Source organism: Cloeon dipterum, chromosome X, assembly GCF_949628265.1.
Source record: "Cloeon dipterum chromosome X, ieCloDipt1.1, whole genome shotgun sequence".
NCBI classification, from domain to species: domain Eukaryota; kingdom Metazoa; phylum Arthropoda; class Insecta; order Ephemeroptera; family Baetidae; genus Cloeon; species Cloeon dipterum.
Window position 1 is genome coordinate 19,361,076 of NC_088790.1, and position 14,247 is coordinate 19,375,322.

Consider the following 14,247-nt stretch of genomic DNA (forward strand, 5'->3'; position numbering starts at 1 on the left):
GGAGGTTGCAGCCGCTCGCGAGTGTTGTGTAGGCTGAAAACTGCGAAATCGTCAGTGCCTGTCCGAGTGCCGGCGAGTGCGGACCAAGCCAGACGACCTCTGCTATCGCGGCCACACACGTGCGTGACCTGCTGACAGCCATGACCAACCTCAGCCGCATCAAGGTGGTCGTCCTGGGCACCAACGGCGTCGGAAAATCAGGTGTGTTTTTACTTCCTTGAAAAATTGCAGAATTTCGTGCCAGCGAGATCAATTGATTGTATTATCGTAATAGTGCTACTTACACTTTTGGCGTGGAAAGATTTTTAAATTAAAATTTCTAATAGATTCCCAAGAGGAAATGGGCGGTTTTTATTTTAATTAATTTATGGTGTCATTTTTGGCTGACTGCAGTAATAAATTTAATTTTGGCGAGGACTCGTGCCAGGAGCCAAATATATAAAAGACTTTTTAAATTTAGTTGCAAAATGTAGAACAATTTAAAACATAAATTAATTATAAGGTTAAACAGCTAATTATATCTTGTAGTGATTCACTTTTTTTACGAATTTTTCCATTTTTCAACATCAACCAAGGTCTTAACAGCCAATTAATGAGTCTGGCGCCAACGGAAATCAATAAAAATGGTGAAAAGTGCAGTCGGGGCTTTCCTAGACTATAGAATGCCTCTGTTCAGTTGACAATTACTGTCTTTAAGTTTTACATATTGTTTCTGGAGTGTCTGGCGTCTGCAGGCGATCAGAGCGAGCTCATTGCTTTTTATTTGTGTCGCTCGTGTGCACCGGCGATATAATTATGCGCACGCAATTAGCTTGAATGTTATTCAATCGCACAGAGCCTACTCCTGTCCTGTCTGCTTACTCGCTTTTCCACTTCATAAAATGCATTTATTTTTGCTCTTGCTGGACTGAAGTTGCAGGGAAATGGATCGAAATTCACCGTGAAATGAAACGTGTCCTCATATTATATTACTGCTGGGGATTCGTCTTATTATGCGCAACTACTCCCGACAACACAAAACAACAACAACACTCTTAAACTGAAAAATACCAGTAATACACTGTGCAAAAAATGACGCTATTTGCTGAAATTAAATATTTTTAATCGAATCCGCCAGCTGTAATCAATTATCGTTTTTCGATATAGTTTTACAGCCTCACTTTTTAAAGAAAATAACTTTCACAAATGTTCGACCAGAAATTCGAAAATTCGTATTTTACGTCAAAACAAGGGCAGAAGACGAGCTCTCTGTTATCAAAATTGCGGTCAGCGATTTTCTTTTTATTGCGTTTTATTAGGGCACACATCCTTTTATTTCCAGCGGCCAAAAGGTGCTAATGCGGTCCGTCATAAAATGAAGACGTTTTGGTGCGTGCCAATGCGCCGATCGAGCTAAAATCCTGAATCAGTTGAAGAAAAAAATGCTTTTTATCTGAACAGATTCATCAAAAGCAAATTTAGCAACGAAGTTTTTATGCATACCTTGCCTTTTATATCTTGCGTGTCTTTTATAAATCGTCTTATTGTGAGCAGCGTTCGCATTTTAACACTACTTTTGACCATATTTCACACTTCTGTCAGAAATCGTGATATATTTTGATTTCAAAAGGACAATGATGATAATATTTTTTGTCGGATTTTTGGGCTTTAGAAAATTTTAAGACCTTCAAAAATAGTCTTTAAAATATTAAAAACTGTCCATAGAAAACGATCAAGAATGTGAAACCGACGCTTGATTTACCGTGCAGCCCGTGTCTGTTTGCCAATATGCAAAGATAGGTAAAAAAATCGGCAGAGAGAGCTTCAGAACTCTATGCATTGTTCTGGGTTTTAACATCAGACAATTACAAAGGTCGACTACTATTATTTCCTGTGCGTATGATATACCTATTTATGAGCATCAAATTAGCTCAAAAAATGTTTTTAAAGCCCAAAACCATGCAAATCGCCTGCAAAACCTTCAAAACACATCTTAAACGCTCGGAATAATCATTGAATTAATTGTTTTACAACCTAGACTGAAAAAAGTTCAGACGGATTTTGAGACCTTAAAAGTTGTTACATTCGAATTTTAAATTATGTTAGTTGGTTCTAGAAATATAAATAAAAATTTCCTCTAATTGTTAAGAGCAAAACTTTGTTAGTGATGAGCCCGTCGTTTTTTAAAAATTTGAAATCTATTTTGGAATCTGAAAATTTTCAATTTTAAAGATCAAATTTTTTGTACCTTAAAAATTGACAAAGACTGCGTAAATATAAGCTTATGTTTACGCTGGAAAAATAACAACCAACTGTCTATGTTTCACAGAGCTAATAAATATTCTGTTTGTCAGTTGTTCAGTGAAAACAAATATTTTCAATGTTGGTATTTTCCGCGAAAAAATCGATGGAATGCAGGGAAATTTCCCTTTATGAGGATTCCCTAGTGAGAGGAGGCATACTTTCAAAGTCGTTTTCAGTTTGACAAATACAGCGTATGAAAATATCAAACAAACAAAATTATCATGTTGGCTGCGGGAGCAGAACGACTCGACTGACAGCGTGCATAATGCTGCATCAATGAGCGAAAAATCTACAAGCCGCTCGCCTTACAAAATACAATATTATAATAAAGATCTCTCGCGCGGTGTTTGTCACAAGATAAACGATCAGGCTGCGCGCTAATATTTCACTCGCGTGAGATCGTATCTCCCTTCTCTGCTTCTTTTTCAATATTCAATTGACAAAGTCCCGCAGTGCGCGCTTATACACCGGCCGCGGCCATATGGTACAAAGAAATCTGTGCAATAAAAGCCAGCAATAACTCGTGCATCGACAGGGCGGCTGCATTAAAATGCCTTTCAAGCGGCGGCGGCGTGAGATGCGAGCGCAAAATAAAGAAACAAACGCGCGCGCCGACCTCTTCGAAAATGAATTTATGGGCCAGAGATGAGTATTGCAATGCATCACGCTGCAAAGATAAATTTATAAGTTATTTGCCGCGCCGATAAGCGCCTGAGTGTGTGACTCCTCGCGCGGCAGGCAACAATGGCCGAGCGCTCGCTCGCAACAATGCCCTTTCTCCATTTGGCGAAACTGCAGACAATGGAAGCAGGAAGAAAATCATCAAATCGTGTTTCGCTCCGCCCTGCTCTTTCCAAACACACACTCACACATATTGCTCCCAGATAAATTTACTACTCCAGAATCGATACCGCGTTGCCAATTTCGGTTGTTCGTTATATCCAAAGGCGGCGAGACATGCTGATATTGTAGCCGCACCTGTTGATTGTTTTGATTTACTTTCTTCCAAATAACAAATGAACATAAATAGTGCAAGAGCTGTTAAATTTAATATAAAAATTTCAATTAACTCTGGCAATTTATGGGTAATTTTTGGAAATAAGTTGCCCAAAAATTACTTACTCAAGGATTCATTCATAGCTAAAATTTGTTCTCAAGGAAAAGATTGAACGTAGAATTTGGTTGAAAATTCAATAAAAAATGGCACATCAAAAAGCCAAATTTTTATAAAAAAAATAACGCTGTCCACTTTTTCGTATAGAGTTGTGGAATGTACAGAACTATTACTTCATTTTGCGTGTTAAACAGTAAACCACGCCGCTCTTAATTGAACCAATGTAAAATACAAAATAATTCGGTCACTGGACTGCCTCTCCATTGTCCTGCTAAAGAGACGCTAGATTTATGCCTATTATAATTATAATAACGAACAAACGCAAATTGAATTTTCCAACCAACGGTGATTGCGTTGTGAGTGGCCTAATAGGGACCTTTCTAAAAAGTTAATGCTGTTATTCAATGTGGAGAAAAGTGACAAGCAGACGTCAGTTGCAGCGCTGCACGTCTATTGCAGGGCTGCACGTCCATTGCAGTGCACCTAGCAGTTCTCCTTTGTTTTCCCATGCGTTCACTAGGATTATGATGCATTTGTCGTTTAATCGTTTTGAAAAATGCCCGCTCTCATTTTGATTGATGCGTTTGGCTGGTAACAGTACTTGCGGCGCGCAGTTGGACGCCTCGTAATCATCTCGTCATTATTAGCTCAACTCGTAATTTTTCCATCTCTCGCTTGAACGCCCCCGGAGAGTGTAATTGATTACTAAGGTACACGCGTGAAACGCTGCACGCCGGCCTATTGTGCATGAGAACGCGTTTGGAAAGCACTCAAAACTTGATTTATTTTGTGTTTTTCAAAGTTAAACACGATTTTGCAGAGCTTAACATTTACCACATATACACACAACATTATATTGGCTGGACATGGGAATTTTTTCCAATAGAACATGTTTTTCCAAAGCTCTGCGCAGACTAAATAATACTCTTAGTGTTAGTATGGTCTCAAAAATTGGGATCAAAAGAATTTTAGAAGTAGGAGTCACTATTTGGGTATCGCATTTTTTACATAACTCAAAATATAACAGTGGACAAACTGAATTGCAACTATTTAATAGTAAATCGACTTTGACTGTGGTACACTAAAGTGTTTTTAACTAATTGTTAGAATATACAAAAATGTAAATTTACCTAGAAGTTTTGAGCTATACCTTTCAAAGTTTAAAAATTACAAGAGAGTTAATGCTTTTTTTATTTTTTCTCAAACAGGTTTCTTGTTTCTTAATGAACTGAAACCGTCTAGCGCTGTAGAAAGAGTATTACATGAAAAATATTCTTCTCGCTGACTTTTGATCTGATGTTGTAAAAGCTCTTTAACTATAATAATTCAACAATCCCTCAAGCATGAGTCATTTAAAAAATAGAAGTATGAAATAGTTTTTTATAACTATCAGCCCATATTTTAATAAAGGATTAACACTTTGCTTTGAAAAAATAAGATCTCCGGTAGGGAAATACATTGGTCACCGTAAAAAGAGCAAAAAAAAACTTAGCGTCATTTTATATTTCAGTGAAAATTCACATATGTATTTGGTTGAATTTTGGGAACATAGAGATAACCATTAAAACAGTTTAATGACAGGAAAATTAATAATAACAAGACTTCATACACGTTGAAAGCAACCAACCTTCTTCCTCAAGAAATTTGATCGACAATAATTATTGCTTTTTTGCGACTCTTTGTGTCACTCAAAACGTATTAAAACATTGGCTGATTTGGTAGTGAAGGCACAGAAAAAAATTGTGTGCGTTCAATTCTCAATCCCCTATTTCATAATAAATTATACAAATATAAAATAAATAAAAGTGCAGAAATTTAAGCTATATAGTTCATCCAAGAGGTCTTCTTTTATTTAAAAAAAGCGACTTTTTGTTGAAAATTTGGAGCATGGATTGAATGACAATCATCTGATCTTTGAAGTTTTTTTTTTGTTTTCTCCGCAAACTTGACGTATATAGAAAGGACAGAAGCGACCAACAAATGAAAGGGTTTGCGGTGGCAGAGGCCTGTATACGTGTGAGATGTGTGCCATGCAGCGCGGTGGAAAAGTCGTCGAAATGCACTTGATTCAGCTGAGTCGCTTGCGACAACCCACACACGACGCTCGATCTGCATTTGGTCGGCCGTCCGCAATTTCTCTGTGAAACTGACGCAACAACAACTGCCATTGACCTGTGTGCGATTTATAAACAAAGAAATGGCTCAGGTTGCTGCACACAGAAGAGTAAAATCAATCTGAATAGTCATGCAGCGGCGGTGGCGGCGGCCGGCAAATGCAAACCGCAGAGATCTGACTTTGCGTCGCACTTCATCATCTCTTTGAAAATTGAAATCGAACACATGAACATTCATAATTTAATATTCCACGCGGGGATGCACTCTTTGCGGTAAAAGGCTCACGTTTCCCGCTGGTTTTTCTTTTTCGTGCAGACGGACGCGTTTCTCCCTTTCTCCCCCAGTTGCATATCCGCTGCTGACCCTTATTGCTGTTGCTGCACTTCTTGCTTAATGGTTTCGAAAACTGGAAACTGCCTTAAGGAACATTACCTTGTAATCGAAGAATTACGAAATGTATTTGATTTATGAGACCGTTTTTTCCTTAATAATTCGCAAATCTTCACGAACTAAAATATTTGATTAAAAAAATTGTTGATAGGTGCCAATGATGAGATGAAGATATTGAAAAAAAGAATCGGAATAGCAGTAAATATTTCGAATTAGTACTTTTCGAAGCATTTTTAACTTAACCTGGAATTGAATTATGATAAATTTGCTGCACTCCAAATTTAGAGATCAAAAGTTTATCATAAATTAGTTATTTTTTGGGCCAATTATTGACATCAGAATTTCCTAATTCATCGTCAGTTGCCAACCGACCAAATTTCTCGTGTCAAGCGATCTGATTGATATTTTCGAAATTCAATGTACAGCTAAAATTTGATAGGGTGAAAAAAGACGATGGATTTATTTTCAATATTTTTGGCCGGGGTTATGCAGCTAGATCGAAACGTGTTCACATTGATCAAAGCTAATTTGTTTATTTTATATCCTAATTAGTATTTAAACCATTAAATTATATAAATATTGAAATTTGTTGTATAATGGAGGAGATTCACCACTGAGGATGTCTGTGTCAAATCGTCAGCATTTTCTCAAAGTTGAGACCGTTTTGTTCTTCCGTGTTGCAGCTTATAACGTAATTAATGAAATTACACAGGCGATCCGAGAATCCATCTTCATTGCGTAAACACAGAGTCAACCGCTGATAACTTAACTTTTTGAATCTGGTCGCGTGCGCGTTCAGCCAACAGTTAATTAATAACAGAGGTTTCAATCGGCCCGTTGCAAGTAATTATTGGAAAATTATTAAATGGCTGCGAACGCGCGTTTGTTTGATCAGCAGAGCGAGCAGTCGAGAAAGTGAAACCTGAAGCGCCAGCTTTTATTACAAAGTGCCGTGCTGAAATTATTATTGTCTTCTCATTTTTGTACTCTGGGGCGATTTCAAAGTGGATCACGCAGCCGGAGAGTTATTGAAGGCTTCGATTCCGAGGAAAATGGCCAATAATTTTTCAATCGAAATTTCCTCATTGTCTTGTTCTTCACGGCTCGTTGGTTTTTGTTGATGTTAGTTGTTTGCAAGCAAGTGGACGAAATTTCAACTTTCTTTTCGTTTTGAAACATTTATTGATGTGTATAGGCTTATTATTATTTCTTGTTTGCTCAAATCATCTTAAATTCCAGTAGAGAATGAAAGCTGAGAAATAATTGCCTCAGTTTTTTTTATACAAATTTAATTTCAAGAACACAAAAACAGCTCACAGTTTTGCTTCACTACTAAATTAGAATAATAACATTTATTCATTCATTTGTTGGATGCAGTTTTACGGCACGGTCTAATCATGAATGCTTTCTAATTGATTTTGAAGTAGATTAGCCCCGCTCGCGGGTGTTAAAGTACACAAAGGGATTTGAGTGTTTTAAAGAGCCGTTCTTTGTTTGTGACATTTATTTGGCGCCGGCAGCCATTGTGGCAGAGGAAAAGTGAAACAAATAATAAATGTGGAGGACATTGCGGGCGCAATGGAATGCATTTCCTTCTTTCTATTACCACTCTGCAGGCGCCATAAATATGTTTGTATAAGTGTGCTCCATTGGAGTTTAATAAAAATCGCACCTGTGCTCACTAAGAATGCGGCGGCGAGACGCGGGGAAAAGTTGCGATTGCAAGATAGAGACGATTCGAACGGAATAATTAATCAGCGAACATCTTGATAATTAACTATCGCGCGTGGAAAATATGGCGTTTCTCGTGTTTCTGCAATCTTGATTCCAGCTGAACGCACAGTTCCATTATGATCCGACGCGAATTTTGTTACGACAAAACGGCTATTTGCGCTCAGCAGGTCATGATACAATTAACCGCGGTCAGCTGCTAGCTGCTGTCCTCGTTTTGTTGCCTTTGACGAGCAGACTGTTGTTTCAATGAGAGTGAAATGTGAGTGTGTGGCCGATTTTGGGCCTGTCATAAACAGGGCTGCACTATTACGCACGTTTTTACCTGTTCTGGTATTTGATAACGATCCAATATAACTTTGGTGTTTACATGAGCATTAAGGATCATGGAATTTTGATTAACATTAGCCATTCTCAAGCCAAAATCAATATTCATTTGCCCAAAATCTACAAGATTTCCAAGAAACTATACTGTGCCATTTTTTGTCGTTATCTCCCCTTTTTTTCAAAAATTTAATGAGATTCGCCCGTTACATTTTTTATTTAAACTAAAATAAAAATAATTTTAATTAGATAAAATTGATTTGGGATTTGCGCTTCAAGATAATAATCGATTGCTCTTCCTGACTTCCTATCAATTTTTATTTGCACAAAATGTCGCTTTTTTATTAATTTGTTATTGTTTTTTATGTTAATTTCCAGTATATTCATGAAATTCTCGACCATCAATAAATATGCGTTAAGAGCAATCAAAATTTTCAGCTAAAAAATCGAATTTTAACCCTTTTTAAATTGAAAAATGTCTTTAACATGGGCAATCTAGTCAATAACTGAGAGAACTTAATTATTTGCTATTGCTAATAAAATTTCAAACACCGTCTGCAATTTATACCCAAAAGCCAATAAAGGATGAAGGTTTTTGTGCCAAAAATACCAGCTATATAAATTTGATTTTTAAAGATTGTTTAAAGAAATAGTTTTCTCATTTCCCAGCCCTACCAAATCGGGAGGCATGCGTGATCCTCAAATGAGGCATATTCAGAAACGTGACGCCCGAAATTGAGAGTAGGCATGGTTCACACACTGGAAATTAAGGAAACGAGTCGCTCCGGAAATAATTTATTATCCACGCATAGGACAAACCAATAATTCCCATTTTTGCCTGTGATTGATGGTGTGTTGATAGAGGCTGTTATTACAAAACATCCAACGTGCCAGGTCGGCGACCTTTATGTTCCTTTCCTTATTTCTCTCTTCATCATCCCGAATCCAAACGTGAGCGAGCGAAATGTCCTTCTCGGTGCAAGCAGATTCGCTGCTCCTGTCGCACACACAAATGCATCTCAGCTGCGTGAAAGAGAAAGAGCAGGATGGACTCGTTTAATCCTGACAAATGGCTCACACAATGCATCACAAACGCATTAAACGTCGAGAACGGAGAAAGCTTCTGCCAAAGGTGCTGAGGCGAGGATAAATATTATTGTCTCACATCGCATCTCGTGCGTTTTGTTAAGTGACAACGGAATGCCTCGATAATTGACCACTCATCCGGAAAAATCTGCATCAAAGTGAAAATTAAAACAAATTGCGTGACATTTTATCTTAGGCTTGGAAATGGAAGAGTCTATTCAAGTGTCGTATTTCTGCATTTTCCTTTCGTCTATTTACAAATCGCGAGTTCAAATATTATGATTTTGAACTCTAAAGACATTTCTTGGTGGCGAAAGCTGAAAAATATGCATTTTTTATTGTTAGTCACACGTATTTTTAGTGCATATTTTTATAGACTCACGAATTTATTTGAATATAGAAGAGGTATAAGGAAAAATATTATGTGAATAAGACTAGAGTAAATTTATTATGTACAGCTTAATTGGTTTGAAAAGGGCATTATAATATTTGGAAACGGCGCTACTAGAAGTAAATTTTACTCCTTGAATCAATCTGCAGATAATAAATTCTTCTAACAAGTAATTTTTGGGCTAAAAATAACATCTATTCCCTGTTGCAAAAAATGCAATTATTTTTGCCATGCCTAAGCCATAAAATATAAAAACAATTGCGATTTTTAAATTTTAATATCATTTTTGCGCTTCGATCGTCATTAAAATTTTAACCTATATAATGACGAGTTAGTTTATTCGGTGTAGTTATTGAAAAATGGGAAAGAAGTTATTCATCAAAGAATCAATTTTCCAAAATAGATAGTGTGTTGTTTTTATTTTATGATCTGGAACTCATAGAGTGAGAGTGAGTAAACATAACGGGTTTATGGCCCTCAATAAACAAACAACATAATCAGTCAAGAAAAGAGCATAGAGTAACATAATTCTTTCCAGATTGGCATGGCAATTTCAAAAAATTTAAATAGAAATGAAAGAAAAGTCATCATCTCTAAAGAAAAATTATCAGAGCTTCCTTACAAGAAAAATATTTTGTTAACCTTTTAGTGCAATGCATTTCAACATCTCCTTACGCAATTAGCAAACTTTCATCAATGATTCACAATGAACTGAAAAGCACAGGATAAATTACTTACTATATTGTCTATGTCGCATCGATCGCCTCCCTTTTTTTGGGTTGATTCTTGTTAAGGTCAAGATAGAACAAAAAATTGTCTAGCCGGCGCTGGACGAAGAAAATACAGGTGTACATCTCCCTCTCGGATCTCGTCTGGAAGGGTTGACGTTGACTCTCTACTCGTCACGTGTGTTGTCTTAGCTTTCCGATTAAACAATAACATCACTTCACTTGTTATCGGATACACGCCCGCTTAGAAAAGGCGCAGGTGGAAAATAAAAAAAGGTGGTCAGTGAAAGCAGTCTGTCTGTCTGTCTGCATGGCTAAGAAACAAAAGGCGTTTGTTGACGATGGAAAGGTCAAACGATACTGTCTGCATCAAATTGTTAATCTTGAGATACTTGTTTGAAAGTTTCAAAAATTCCCTTCATTATATTTTTGAGCTAAATTAATTACTAATTTGCTATTGTTCTGATAAAGATTTCGTTTCTAAAAAAATAAAACTTGTAAAGCGCTTAAACGTATAAGTGAGATGTTGATTTTTTCAAATGTTTTCGGTGGCCAAATCAGCCCTAAAGCTGGAAAATTTATATAAAAACAAGCCTGAAATGATTGTTCTGTGTAAAATAACCTAAGAGATTCATTGGTAGCTAATCCCGAGGAAAATTGACTACAGCTCTCAACACGACCGACAAATATCAATTCCCGCTGGCTCTCTCATTAAAAGTTTGACATTCATTAGCTTTCGTCAAACGTGTCTTTCTTTTCTCCGTTTGATTTATGTCAGCGGCAAAGAATAAATTTTATTTATGCGTTTGGGTCACCGCAGGAGAAGGAACTAATTACGCCCAACCGATCCGTGCATGATTCGATGATTTACGATTTTGCTTCCAGACTCAGGTCAGAGATCTCACGCGTCTCGCCGATTTCGCTTAGCCAAAAAAGCGGGAAATTACACTCAGGATAATATCACGAAAGCAAATCCGCGGGTGAAAATGTTACCAGTACATTATAAATCATGTAAGAAGCAAAAATTTAAATTTTTCTTTTTAAATTTTAAAGTCGAATTGGTTAAGAGGTTAACTATAACTGCTGGGATTAATCTGTTCCATTTCTGCCTTTTCGGTAAGGTATTCCATTTACTTTGGTAAATTTATTCTTCTGGGAAAACCTTCTTTAAGAGGTTAACAGTAGTTCCTGAAGGGTTGCAGCCTTTCGATTCGTGCTTTAATGCAAATTCCAGATAAAGCGCCACTTATAAAAACAACAATCCGACGGCACGGGAGAAAAGAACGAGTTTTTCTTCCGATTCTTATCTCGGCAGGAATAGGAGTTTCTTTCTTTCCATTTGCTTCTCGCGCGGCCACAACGACATCAAAGCTCGCAAGAAAAATCGAGTTAATATAGGGCTAGCGCTATCGCGTTCGTAGACGCAAGTGATCGAGCAAACAATAAAACTGCATTTATAGCTTTTACTCTGCGCGGCACCGGGTAAGTCGACACCAAATGTAAATCACGCATATAGTCAAGTGCTTTCTTTCTGTCCTTTCCCAGTTTTACGGTAAAATTCGACGAGCAGCACAGGGAGAATGAAACCTGATGCGGACTGCTGGTGTGGCCTAAAGTCAAATTCAGTAAAAAAAGGCTGACCTCGCCTGACCTCTGCACACGAATAATAGAGACAAGAAGCCTTTTTGTAATAACCCTAAACTTCGGCAAATTTCTGCGATTTATCTTGCATATTAAAATTAACTGAGAATAACCATTTCACTGTTCACAAATTTATTTGATCATTCGATCTTGTGGTAATTTATGCTGCAACCAGAAAGTTTATATGATTTTAGACGAGCATATTTAGAAAACAAAATTTGGTTGCATATGTTCCAAAGAAATTAAGATGCAGTATTTTTCATTTGCTGGAAAAAATGAATGTTTTTTTAATATCTCAGACAAAATTTACCCTAAAATACGTACCATCTTTGAAGGTGCATTTTCGTTGTTTAAAAATACATGGAAATCACCGTAAGTTTGGAGGAAATTACCCTGACCAATGACCTTCAAGATTTGTTTAACAATCTGGTTCGGCAAGAGGAATCCGATGCATACGTTAATTTGTTTTCAAATAGTTTTTTTTATCAAAACTAAAACATAAAAAAATTCAAATTTGACCAAAACATTTTCGCAGATCCTCTTGGTGTGATTTTTTACGTTTTTGGTGTGAACTTTCTGCCAATATTTCCTACTAACTGTGCGAATTAAGCTCTCTTAACCTTTGAAGTGTGCTGTAAAAAGCTTTTAATTTTGCAAGATTTTTTTCCAATCTATGAATATCAAATGATCTCATTGGTTTCGATAAATGTGTCAGAAGGATATTGAAAGCTATTTCTATAGGTTTTACGCTGTGTCATTTCCACGACCTTTTTGCAATTTCAATTTTTCTAAATATCTCCCGGACATCGGATGTAATTACACAAGCCAGCGAGATATTGACTTTTCTTATTTGCAAGGCTCAGTGAAGAATGCTTCCGTGCGTCGGTTGCGTTTTCTCATTTTCCGCGGAGAATATATTGCGCCACGACGGGTGGTCTCGTCGGTGGTTTGACTTTCGCAAAGCGCCGATTGACAGCGGTTCTCTCGCGCGCGCGAAATTGTGCAAGTGTCAATATCGCGCTGCGGGAAAATGGCAAAATAGGGCAGCTCAAACGCGGTCGGGGAGACACGGCGATCATTTGTAGAAATAATAATTTGTAATATCAGCAAAATCAATCATTTCCAATAACGAGTATTTTCTGCGGTCGAGTTTCAGCGCACTTCTTACATTCAATTGAGTTTGCGCATTTTTAAATATTTTTTTCCAAATTATGATTTCTTCAATCATGTAGATTTAAAATTAAGGCAAATATTTAAATATCTAGTTCTGACAATGAGCGGCTGAATTTGCCGACGTTTTAGCGACCTGATCGCTTTTTCAAGTGCCTTTTCACTCTTTTTTAATGTATATTTTGATGTGTAATATGGTGTAAGAGGAATAAATAAATTAAAAATACATATTACATTGAAATTAATTCGTGAGACTATAAATAAATTCTGATTATTTTAATGGCTTTGAAATGTTTTCAAGCCTCTTTCTTCTTGCCACTGCAGCTGTGGTAGAACCTGAAATCCATATATTATGCTAATTAATTAAGAAAGACAAATGCAAATTTTCCATCTCTGAGCTAAAATATTGACTGCTAATTAGAAACGATCATCAAAAATAAAACTAATATTGCGGATCGGTTTGGAAAGCTTTTAATTAGATCCAACTCTCACCATAAATACTGGCACAAAATGAGTTTCTATAAAAAGCAATTATTATATCAAACATTTTTGCTCGTTTTTGGCATCGACGACGGAACAAGGATAGCTGCAAAAAAGAGATCGAATAACGAATGGGTGAAAGTGCTGATTTTGCTGCAGACTGATTGTCCGGCGGACGAGCACCCACGCTCGCTGCTTGAAATTTATTTATAAATGCGAGTGTGCAGTCAGCAGGGGCACTAATTAATCGGCGCACTGCGAATGAAATGCCGAGCCGTTCTCCGCACGACTCGTCCGGCGTGCAATTACAATCAGCCAGATTTTTATCTGCCGTTTACACTCGATCCTCGGCATCCATTATTAATTTCGGCGGCGGAGATACTTTTGCGGTTGAATTTCAATTGAGACTTGCCACTGCATGGGTGGGCCTAATGATCCGTGTCTTTATTGACTCAATTCTGACCGATTCTTGTACACACGGCCCGCAGCACTGCTCCTTTTATCTGCAGCCTCGATCAATCTGTAGACACGAGTCAAACGCTCGCGTTTTCAGCATCCACTTGCCGTCCTAAACTTTCTCCCTTCCTCCTCCCGCCTGAGGATCGGCAATTTTAGGTGCTCGAATTGCACACTTTCCTCATTTGCTTTAAAATATATTAATTCTTTCGTTAAAAAATTTTAAGATCTAAAGAAAAAAACAGTTGTAAAAATAATAAATTACTCGTTAATTTCAATTCATAATTTGAATGAATATTAGCTTGAAAGATAAAAAATGAAAAATAAATCTGGATCTT

The 14,247-nt window shown here is 37.1% G+C and overlaps 1 protein-coding gene across 1 annotated transcript in view; it reads left to right on the forward strand.

Annotated features, from left to right (window-relative positions):
* Window positions 1–14,247, forward strand: part of LOC135945804 (ras-related and estrogen-regulated growth inhibitor-like) — a 24,543-nt gene continuing 10,296 nt past the window's right edge. The window contains exon 1 of the mRNA XM_065493685.1: window positions 1–201. Within this exon, the coding sequence (XP_065349757.1) occupies window positions 141–201 (61 nt within the window). The 5' untranslated portion in view covers window positions 1–140. The remainder of the gene's footprint in view (window positions 202–14,247) is intronic.